The 12,297-nt window shown below is 47.6% G+C and overlaps 1 protein-coding gene across 1 annotated transcript in view; it reads right to left on the bottom strand.

The window, feature by feature from the left end:
• Positions 1–2,525: 2,525 nt before the first annotated feature.
• LOC128695363 (lachesin) overlaps positions 2,526–12,297 on the bottom strand; it is a 262,137-nt gene continuing 252,365 nt past the window's right edge. Inside the window, exons 5-9 of the mRNA XM_053785883.2 lie at positions 9,367–9,553; positions 8,772–8,900; positions 5,052–5,171; positions 4,190–4,363; positions 2,526–2,908 (exon numbers count right to left, since the gene is read on the bottom strand). Of these exons, the coding sequence (XP_053641858.1) occupies positions 2,526–2,908; positions 4,190–4,363; positions 5,052–5,171; positions 8,772–8,900; positions 9,367–9,553 (993 nt within the window). The remainder of the gene's footprint in view (positions 2,909–4,189; positions 4,364–5,051; positions 5,172–8,771; positions 8,901–9,366; positions 9,554–12,297) is intronic.

The following is a 12,297-nucleotide window of genomic DNA, read 5'->3' as shown; positions in this document are numbered from 1 at the left end:
TGTAGGTGAATGTGTAATGGGGGTGTGTAGGTGAACGTGTAGTGATGTAGGTGAACGTGTAGTGTGGTGTGTAGGTGAACGTGTAGCGGAGGTGTGTAGGTGAACGTGTAGTGGGGGTGTGTAGGTGAACGTGTATTGGGGGTGTGTAGGTGAACGTGTAGTGGGGGTGTGTAGGTGAACGTGTATTGGGGGTGTGTAGGTGAACGTTTAGTGGGGGTGTATAGGTGAACGTGTAGTGGGGGTGTGTAGGTGAACGGGTAGTGGGGGTGTGTAGGTGAACGTGTAGTGGGGGTGTGTAGGTGAACGTGTAGTGGGGGTGTGTAGGTGAACGTGTAGTGTGGTGTGTAGGTGAACGTGTAGCGGAGGTGTGTAGGTGAACGTGTAGTGGGGGTGTGTAGGTGAACGTGTAGTGGGGGTGTGTAGGTGAACGTGTAGTGGGGGTGTATAGGTGAACGTGTAGTGGGGGTGTGTAGGTGAACGTGTAGTGTGGTGTGTAGGTGAACGTGTAGCGGAGGTGTGTAGGTGAACGTGTAGTGGGGGTGTATAGGTGAACGTGTAGTGGGGGTGTATAGGTGAACGTGTAGTGGGGGTGTGTAGGTGAACGTGTATTGGGGGTGTGTAGGTGAACGTGTAGTGGGGGTGTACAGGTGAACGTGTAGTGGGGGTGTATAGGTGAACGTGTAGTGGGGGTGTGTAGGTGAACGTGTATTGGGGGTGTGTAGGTGAACGTGTAGTGGGGGTGTATAGGTGAACGTGTAGTGGGGGTGTGTAGGTGAACGTGTAGTGGAGGTGTGTAGGTGAACGTGTCTTGGGGTGTGTAGGTGAACGTGTATTGGGGGTGTGTAGGTGAACGTGTAGTGGGGGTGTATAGGTGAACGTGTAGTGGGGGTGTATAGGTGAACGTGTAGTGGGGGTGTAGGTGAACGTGTAGTGGGGGTGTATAGGTGAACGTGTAGTGGGGGTGTAGGTGAACGTGTAGTGGGGGTGTAGGTGAACGCTCACCTTTTATCAAGGTTAATTAAATCCTCACTCGTTCTTTCCGTCATCTCTGACGAGGATAATTTATTTGACAACAGGATTAACATAGTGTTTGTTATTGCCCCAGGAGTTAGACTGGTATACCTTCCTCACGTGGCGGTATACCACCAGAGGAACATACCACATCTGGCATCTATACTGTATAGATATTGAGTATATCACATTAGAGATATGTTGAGGAAGGGCCGATGTCCGTGTGATCGGAGTGAGCAGTGCACACCGCACCGCTCAGGTGCACAAGGCAGTGTTGAGGTGGTGCACAACCATGACGCACAAGAGAGGTTCACGTACCAGGTTTCCAGTTGAACCTCCACCCTAAACCCTCCTATCTCTTGTGCACCATATGGTAGCAGCTTGTGCACCGCCTGTGCACCGCCTGTGCACTGCACACACATCAGGGATAATACAAATCTATAATATTACATATTTATCTACAATATCTCTCTTGTCTATGATTACAAAATGTCGTTCCTGTAATGTCTGGAACACAATTTACTTCAGGGCAAACATCGCGAGACATCAACACCACACTGACTTCAGAGACTTCACCAGCAGCTCTGCTGACGTCCTGTAGGATATAAGCAGATCTGATGACACTGGCAACGAGACATCAATACAGCTATTACAAAGGTCCACGAGACATCATAAGTGGGGGAGATGACATCAGTAGAGATGCTAACGAAGTACATCAGTGCAGTGTGGGGACGTCAGTACAGCTGTTGATGTACAGGATCCTGTCAGCAGCTGTACTGAACAGGTGGGGCTATACGTGTGTGTGTGTGTGTGTGTGTGTGTGTTTACTCACCTATTTCACCAATTTGTGGTTTCAGGGGTCGAGTCACAGCTCCTGCCCCCGTCTCTTCTCGGGTCAATACTACGTCCACTCTCTCCCTGCTCCAAGAGCTGTATCGTATCTCTTCTCTGTGTGTGTGTTTGTGTGTGTGTTAGTAGGAGAGCAAGTAAAGGTACCTAACTCAAGGTAGGAGTGACCCTGTTTGATATGGAAAATGGAAGCACTAAGTCCCTCACTAGGTACTGTTAAAAATATGCTAAATAATCTATATATATATACATTGATAATCCACCCATTCTATGTCGCAAAGAGGCTGAGAAGGGAGTGGGGAGAGAGGGCGGGCTCGGGGAAGGAGTGGGAGGAGGGAGGGGGAGAAGCAAGTTTGGAGGAGGAGGAAAGAGGTAGGTCACGAGTGAGGTGAAGCATTCGTTGTACAGTCAGTGAAGCAGAGGTCGGTGTTCTTCGTCAGGAGTGTTGCAGGTGCAGCCACAGAGGCTGTAGCATAGACGAGGTCCTGCCACAGGCGCGGTCTTGCCACAAGCAAGGTCTTGCCACAGACGAGGGCTTGAAGCAGACGCGGCCCGTGACAGAGGCAGGAGAGGCTCTCACAGCAACATCAGTAGGTCAACGATGTACAAGTTGGGTGAAGGTGTAGGCATAACATTACATAGCAACAACATCAAGCATGAGCATCCTAGAGAGTGGGCAGAACCCACGCCGCCCACCAGCATCCCACACAGCCCACCACCCACCACCACCAGCCCACCCCACCCACCAGCCACGCCCACCACCACCCAACCCCGCCCACCGCCCCGCTACTGTTCAAGAACGGGAAGGTTATCCCTCCCGAAGACTTCTTAGGCAAGTTCTGATCCTCCGCCAGTCCTTCTCTCTCTCCTTCAGGTTCCAGGACTCCTCCAGGAGGAAATGAATCGAGGTAGTTATTGACGGAGTCGTCCAGGTCACCGTAGTCGTCCAGGTCGTCCTTGTCGTTGTCGGAGACTCCGTGCGGGATGTGGTTGTCAAGGCGGCTTTCATCTTCCTCCTTCGTTACCCGTGGTTTCTGAGGCTGGATCTCTGTGGAGGAGACACCGCGGGTGAGAGATACCATGGGTGAAGCAGGGGACAGGTGACACATCAGGGGAAAACAGGTTAAACAGAATGCTCTCTCTCTCTACGACCTCTCTCCCTCTCTTTAACATCTGTCCCTCTCTTTACCATCTCTCGCATCTTATCCCTCTCACTATTGACTCTTACTCTCCCTACCATATCTCCCTCTCCCTACCATCTCTCATTCTCCCTACAATATCTCCTTCTCCCTACAGTATTTCCCTGTCATCTCTCCCTGTCATCTCTCCCTGCCATCTCCCTGCCATCTCTCCCTCCTCCCCTCTCCTCACCATCTCTCAGATAGTGAGCCATTTAATCGACGATATTAACCTAATTTCCCATCATCACCCCATTATAAATTATTGAGTTCTTTACCTCCTTAAGAGGTCTCACCTCTCCTCCTTCTCCTTCCACCTTCCTGACCTCTCCTTCTTTCTTCTTCTTCCATCTTTCTTAGTCTCATCATAGTTTCCTTGCTGGCAACCAGGCTAATAGAGGTAACAGAGGCTAACTAACTCTTTGGCTAGCTTTAAAAACGAGACTGGACAAATATATGAGTGAAAGGGATCGGGTTGGATTAGTACCTGAGATGGAAAAATCAACATAAATGCAGTATAATGTGATCCTGTATTGACAACGTTTCGCCCACACAGTGAGCTTTATGAAGTCACAAACAGATCTACCTGGGTAAACTCTCCACACTATATATGCTCATGTATTCTTTACCCAGGTAGATCTGTTTGGGACTTGATAAAGTCCACTATATGGGCGAAACGTTGTCAATAAATGACCGCATTATACAGTATTTGTGTTCATTTTTCCATCGTGACGGTATTTTATGCCATTCAACTCCATTAGTGAGGCATTGAAGCCAATTCTTGGGTAGTTTTGATAAGCCTCTGCCTTGTATGGGTCAGAAGGCCTGTTGGAAATAGTATTAAATATTGACAAGTTGAAGATTAAGATACATGTGCTAGAGTTGGCTTCTTCAGTCAAATACAGAGGCAGCAATAGTAATTAAATAAATATAATGTAATCAGTCTATTAGCCTTGAAGAAAAAGTATTTGAGGTGGTCAGTCCCTCAGCCTGGAGTTCAGATCCATGTAACTGGACTGAAGAAGTCTACTGTGTAGGCGAAACGTATCATTAGTAAATATACCCAACTGTTGGACACGTATCTTAATTTTTAAGTAGTATTTGTGGCTCCTGGAACTCCCGGTTCCGTCGCCCCGAGCGACGGGACTTACCATAAACCTGGACGGAAGAAGCGCTGGCGCCGAGGGAGTTACTGGCGACGCAGCGGTACGTCGTGGCGTCACTCTTAGTGAAGTTCCTGATGGTGAGGCTCATCTGAGTGACGTAGAAGCCTTGTTGTTCCTCCGAGACGTTGTACTTTCTGCTACTGATGATCATTTGTTCGCCTGGCCAAGTAGGGAGGTCGTGGGAGGGTTAGTGAACACGTACGGGACGTGGGAGGGTTAGTGAATACGTACGGGACGTGGGAGGGTTAGTGAACACCTACGGGACGTAGGAGGGTTATGAATGCGTACGGGACGTGGATTAGTGAACACGTACAGGACGTGGGAGGGATAGTGAGCACGTACACGTTAGACGCACACCTGTCATCAGCACTCGTCACCAACGCTAACACACCTGGTACACACACTAACACCTGGTACACACACTAACACCTGGTACACACATTAACACACCTGGTACATACACTAATACACCTGGAACTCACACTAACACACCTGGTATTCACACTAACACACCTGGTACTGACACTAACACACCTGGTATTCACACTAACACACCTGGTACTCACACTAACACACCTGGTATTCACACTAACACACCTGGTATTCACACTAACACACCTGGTATTCACATTAACACACCTGGTACTCACACTAACACACCTGGTACTCACACTAACACACCTGGTACTCACACTAACACACCTGGTACTCACACTAACACACCTGGTACTAACACTAACACACCTGGTACTCACACTAACACACCTGGTACTCACACACATACACACACACACCTGGTACTCACACTAACAAACCTTGTACTAACACTAACACACCTGGTACTCACCTGGCTCTCTCCTCCAGGTAGTCACAGCTCTGGGCGATGACTCCACCTTACACCTGACTGTAACCTCCTTAGACAGAGGTGACCCGATCATGTGGACTGGAACTTCCAACACAGGAGCGACTGTGGAAGAGAACACAGCATCAACTACACTGCCTCCTACACTGTCTCTTATACTGCCTCCTACACTGTCTCTTACACTGATTCCTACACTGTCTTTTACACTGCATCCTACACTGTCTCTTAAACTGCCTCCTACACTGTCTCTTATACTGCCTTCTACACTGTCTCTTACACTGCCTCCTACACCGTCTCTTACACTGCCTTCTACACTGTCTCTTACAATGCCTTCTACACTGTCTCTTACACTGCCTTCTACACTGTCTCTTACAGTGCCTCCTACACTATCTCTTATACTGCCTCCTACACTGTCTCTTACACTGCCTCCTACACTGTCTCTTACACTGCCTTCTACGCTGTCTCTTACACTGCCTTCAACACTGTCTCTTACACTGCCTCCTACACTGTCTCTTACACTGCCTCCTTCACTATCTCTTATACTGCCTCCTACACTGTCTCTTACACTGCCTCCTACACTGTCTCTTATACTGTCCCCTACACTGTCTCCTATACTGCCTCCTACACTGTCTTTTACACTGCCTCCTACACTGTCTCTTACACTGCCTCCTACACTGTCTCTTATACTGTCCTCTACACTGGCTCCTATACTGCCCCCTACACTATCTCTTATACTGCCTCCTACACTGTCTCTTACACTGCCTCCTACACTGTCTCTTATACTGTCCCCTACACTGTCTCCTATACTGCCTCCTACACTATCTCTTATACTGCCTCCTACACTGTCTCTTACACTGCCTCCTACACTATCTCTTATACTGCCTCCTACACTGTCTCTTACACTGCCTCCTACACTGTCTCTTATACTGTCCCCTACACTGTCTCCTATACTGCCTCCTACACTATCTCTTATACTGCCTCCTACACTGTCTCTTACACTGTCTCCTACACTATCTCTTATACTGCCTCCTACACTGTCTCTTACACTGCCTCCTACACTGTCTCTTACACTGCCTCCTACACTATCTCTTATATTGCCTCCTACACTGTCTCTTACACTGCCACCTACACTGTCTCTTATACTGTCCCCTACACTGTCTCCTATACTGCCTCCTACACTATCTCTTATACTGGCTCCTACACTGTCTCTTACACTGCCTCCTACACTGTCTCTTACACTGCCTCCTACACCATCTCTTATACTGCCTCCTACACTGTCTCTTACACTGCCTCCTACACTGTCTCTTATACTGTCCCCTACACTGTCTCCTATACTGCCTCCTACAATGTCTCTTACACTGTCTCCTACACTGTCTCTTATACTGCCTCCTACACTGTTATACTGCCTCCTACACTGTCTCTTACACTGCCTCTTACACTGTCTCTTACACTGCCTCCTACACTGTCTCTTATACTGCCTCCTACACTGTCTCTTACACTGCCTCCTACACTGTCTCTTGCGTTGCCTCCTACACTGTCTCTTATACTGCCTCCTACACTGTCTCTTACACTGCCTCCTACACTGTCTCTTATACTGCTTCCTACACTGTCTCTTACACTGCCTTCTACACTGTCTCTTACACTGCCTTCTACACTGTCTCTTACACTGCCTTCTACACTGTCTCTTACACTGCTTCCTACACTGTCTTTTACACTGCCTACTACACTGTCTCTTACACTACCTCCTACACTGTCTCTTATACTGCCTCCTACACTGTCTTTTACACTGCCTCCTACACTGTCTCTTATACTGCTTCCTACACTGTCTCTTACACTGCCTTCTACACTGTCTCTTACACTGCCTTCTACACTGTCTCTTACACTGCCTTCTACACTGTCTCTTACACTTCTTCCTACACTGTCTCTTACACTGCCTACTACACTGTCTCTTACACTGCCTCCTACACTGTCTCTTATACTGCCTCCTACACTGTCTCTTACACTGCCTTCTACACTGTCTCTTACACTGCCTTCTACACTGTCTCTTACACTGCATTCTACATTGTCTCTTATACTGCCTCCTACACTGTCTCTTACACTGTCTTCTACACTGTCTCTTACACTGCCTCTTACACTGTCTCTTACACTGCCTCCTACACTGTCTCTTATACTGCCTCCTACACTGTCTCTTACACTGCCTCCTACACTGTCTCTTACACTGTCTTCTACACTGTCTCTTACCCTGCCTCCTACACTGTCTCTTATACTGCCTCCTACACTGTCACATACACTGCCTCCTACACTGTCACATACACTGCCTCCTACACTGTCACATACACTGCCTTCTACACTGTCACATACACTGCCTCCTACACTGTCACATACACTGCCTCCTACACTGTCACATACACTGCCTTCTACACTGTCACATACACTGCCTCCTACACTGTCACATACACTGCCTCCTACACTGTCACATACACTGCCTCCTACACTGTCACATACACTGCCTCCTACACTGTCACATACACTGCCTCCTACACTGTCACATACACTGCCTCCTACACTGTCATACACACTGCCTCCTACACTGTCACATACACTGCCTCCTACACTGTCACATACACTGCCTCCTACACTGTCACATACACTGCCTCCTACACTGTCACATACACTGCCTCCTACACTGTCACATACACTGCCTCCTACACTGTCACATACACTGCCTCCTACACTGTCACACACACTGCCTCCTACACTGTCACATACACTGCCTCCTACACTGTCACATACACTGCCTCCTACACTGTCACACACACTGCCTCCTACACTGTCACATACACTGCCTCCTACACTGTCACATACACTGTCTCCTGTCTTATACATCTGATTCTTGCCTGGTTAATTAGGCTTTAAGTTATTAACGAAATGTTGGATATTAAGGCTGCATGTCACCTGTTATGTATATGCACAACAAGTCACTAGGGGATACAAAGAACGAGTTCTAGGCCTTCCACACTGTGGCCAGTGTTTCATCAGGAGCTATGCGGTATTATATATGAACCTACAGTGATGGTGATAGTGGTGATGGTAGTGGTGGTGGTGATGGTGATACTGGTGGTGGTAGTAGTGGTGGTGGTAGTGGTGGTGGTGATGGTGATAGTGGTGGTGACAGTGGTGGTGGTGATAGTGGTGGTGGTGATAGTGGTGGTGACAGTGGTGGTGGTGACAGTGGTGGTGGTGATAGTGGTGGTGATAGTGGTGGTGACAGTGGTGGTGGTGATAGTGGTGGTGGTGACAGTGGTGGTGGTGATAGTGGTGGTGGTGATAGTGGTGGTGACAGTGGTGGTGGTGACAGTGGTGGTGGTGATAGTGGTGGTGGTGACAGTGGTGGTGGTGATAGTGGTGGTGGTGATAGTGGTGGTGACAGTGGTGGTGGTGACAGTGGTGGTGGTGATAGTGGTGGTGACAGTGGTCGTGGTGATAGTGGTGGTGGTGATAGTGGTGGTGACAGTGATGGTGGTGATAGTGGTGGTGGTGATAGTGGTGGTGACAGTGGTGGTGGTGATAGTGGTGGTGACAATGATGGTGGTGATAGTGGTGGTGCTGATAGTGGTGGTGATAGTGGTGGTGGTGATAGTGGTGGTGATAGTGGTGGTGGTGATAGTGGTGGTGGTGATAGTGGTGGTGACAGTGGTTACTTACAATTGACTCTAAGCATAATACGCTTGCTGACGGAGGGCGGGATGCCGTTCTTGGCGATACAGAGGTAAGGTCCCATGTCTGACCTCTTGACCCGGGTCAACAGCAACTGTTCTCCCTCAGTGCTTGTTACTGCTTGGTCAACAACCCCCCCCCCCACACACACACACCACCAGCACCAACAGCAGCACCAGCAGCAGCACCACAGCAGCACCAGCAGCAGCACCAGCAGCAGTGAAGTCACCGTCAGCACAAAAACAGTTGTAGGTACAGTGGAAATCATAATTATTATTATTATTATTATTATTATTATTAGTAACTGTAGTAGTAACGGTAGCAGTACTGACAATATAATGGTAGTAACAGTAGTGGTAGTCGTAGTAGTAGCAACAGTAGTAGAAACAGTAGTAGCAACAGTAGTAGAAACAGTAGTAGCAACAGTAGTAGCAACAATCTGATATTATTATTATTATTATTATTATTATCATTACTACTACCACCACTACAGCCTCACTTAAGGCATAATAAAGGCTCAATCCCTCGTCTAGAACTGGTCCTGGGACATTAGAACCCCCACAACACGGACCTTGCCACTGACCTTTCTTGCTGGCCTGGTCTCTAAGGACAATCTTGAGGTTGTCTTCCCGTCTCCAAGACACAACGGGGTGCGGGAAGCCGCGGGCCTTACAAGTTAGCGTAACCGAGTTCCCTTCCTCTACGGTGGTTTCTCCTGACGTTTCGTTGTCTACGATCTCCGGTGGCACTACGACGTCCAGGTGCGCCATCTGTCGGCACGGACATGTACATGCAAATATACGTACATATGGAGAGGTACTGTCATTGGAACGTACGTTCCAGTGACAGTGTCGGTTCAGTGTCGGACAGTGTCGGTAGAGTTAATACACTGGACACATGTGCAGCACTTGGGTGTCTTTTTGGTGGAAACGTTTCGCCCCACAGTGGCTTCATCAGTCCTTCCTGTCTGAGGGACTGATTACCTCAAACTCCTGATCTTGCCATTTTTTTTGTATTAGGCTGATGAAGCCACTGTGTGGCGAAACGTTGCCTCATTGAAGATACCCAAGTGTTGCACATGTGTATAATTTATCAGCCAGAGGTGTACATAGATGCACATGACTTGACTGACTAACTGATTGACTGATGAACCCTCCCAGTCAGCAGGAAAGTTCAGTCTGGTGAGTCAGTTTCACCAGCAGTAGCTTAGAACTTTGTCAAGTTTAAAGTTAGTTAAAGTGATTAATTTAGAATTTTGGAGACAGATGTGTACCTGGGTGGTGAAGACAGGTGTGCACCTGAGTAGTGGTGACAGGTGTGTACCTGAGTGGTGGTGACAGGTGTGTGCCTGAGTGGTGGTGACAGGTGTGTACCTGAGTGGTGGTGACAGGTGTGTACCTGAGTGGTGGTGACAGGTGTGTACCTGAGTGGTGGTGACAGGTGTGTACATGAGTGGTGGAGACAGGTGTGTATCTTAGTGGTGGAGACAGGTATGTATAGGAGTGGCAGAGACAGGTGTAATGAGTGATGGACAGGTGTATCAGGTGACACACAGGTGATAGGCTCAGAGGCTACTGTAGGGACCACATCTGAGCTGTAATGGTCATGAAAACAGGGCCATGATAGGGCCATAAGATAAGGGCCATACAGGAAGGGCTACACAAGAAGGGATACACAAGAAGGGGCACACAGGAAGGGCCACACAGGAAGAGCTACACAGGAAGGGCCATACAGAAGGGCCATAACAGAGTATGTCATATACCAGCACATCTCCAATAACCATCTTCAATGAAGGCACCCACCCCCATTCACATACATGGTAACTACCAGTAATGCTGGTCAGGTAAGGAGGGAAGGGGCCCCAGGGTAGGCTACCTTGTAACAAGGGGCCGTCCTATAAGGGTCAGGTCCTCACAAGCTTCAAGTTGACTAACTCATACAATAACTAACCCTTGTGAGGGTTCCCATACTTACACTCGCTCCTCAGGATACTGTAACTCCAGTATAAATACTATACATGCTTGAGAATATACGAATATATACAAGCTAGAAGCCAGTATATTCCTTATTCAACAAATAAAAGTTATATCATGTACTTGAAGAAATAAAGATTATAATTATTATTGATTGTGTGATGTCACCGTGGTTGTTTAATATATTTATAGATGGGGTTGTAAGAGAAGTAAATGCGAGGGTCTTGGCAAGAGGTGTGGAGTTAAAAGATAAAGAATCACACATAAAGTGGGAGTTGTCACAGTTGCTCTTTGCTGATGACACTGTGCTCTTGGGAGATTCTGAAGAGAAGTTGCAGAGATTGGTGGATGAATTTGGTAGGGTGTGCAAAAGAAGAAAATTGAAAGTGAATACAGGAAAGAGTAAGGTTATGAGGATAACAAAAAGATTAGGTGATGAAAGATTGGATATCAGATTGGAGGGAGAGAGTATGGAGGAGTTGAATGTATTCAGATATTTGGGAGTGGACGTGTCAGCGGATGGGTCTATGAAAGATGAGGTGAATCATAGAATTGATGAGGGGAAAAGAGTGAGTGGTGCACTTAGGAGTCTGTGGAGACAAAGAACTTTGTCCTTGGAGGCAAAGAGGGGAATGTATGAGAGTATAGTTTTACCAATGCTCTTATATGGGTGTGAAGCATGGGTGATGAATGTTGCAGCGAGGAGAAGGCTGGAGACAGTGGAGATGTCATGTCTGAGGGCAATGTGTGGTGTGAATATAATGCAGAGAATTCGTAGTTTGGAAGTTAGGAGGTGCGGGATTACCAAAACTGTTGTCCACAGGGCTGAGGAAGGGTTGTTGAGGTGGTTCGGACATGTAGAGAGAATGGAGCGAAACAGAATGACTTCAAGAGTGTATCAGTCTGTAGTGGAAGGAAGGCGGGGTAGGGGTCAGCCTAGGAAAGGTTGGAGGGAGGGGGTAAAGGAGGTTTTGTGTGCGAGGGGCTTGGACTTCCAGCAGGCGTGCGTGAGCGTGTTTGATAGGAGTGAATGGAGACAAATGGTTTTTAATACTTGACGTGCTGTTGGAGTGTGAGCAAAGTAACATTTATGAAGGGATTCAGGGAAACCGGCAGGCCGGACTTGAGTCCTGGAGATGGGAAGTACAGTGCCTGCACTCTGAAGGAGGGGTGTTAATGTTGCAGTTTAAAAACTGTAGTGTAAAGCACCCTTCTGGCAAGACAGTGATGGAGTGAATGATGGTGAAAGTTTTTCTTTTTCGGGCCACCCTGCCTTGGTGGGAAGCGGCCGATGTGTCAATAAATAAAAAATAATAATTTTATTATTATTATTATTATTATTATTATTATTATTATTATTATTATTATTATTATTGTAATTATTATAATTCCTCTGCACTGTTACTGCTCCTACGTTGGTGTTAGCAATTTATGGCCATGATAGAAGGGCCACGAGCGGAAGGGCCATGCGGAGGGGCCATGGGGGGCCACTACAACGGTCCAGTCGTAAAGATTGAAACTTCGTTCATTAAGATAATTAT

This window comes from Cherax quadricarinatus, chromosome 50 (genome assembly GCF_038502225.1).
Source record: "Cherax quadricarinatus isolate ZL_2023a chromosome 50, ASM3850222v1, whole genome shotgun sequence".
NCBI classification, from domain to species: Eukaryota; Metazoa; Arthropoda; class Malacostraca; order Decapoda; family Parastacidae; genus Cherax; species Cherax quadricarinatus.
This window is presented reverse-complemented; position numbering and strand designations above follow the sequence as displayed.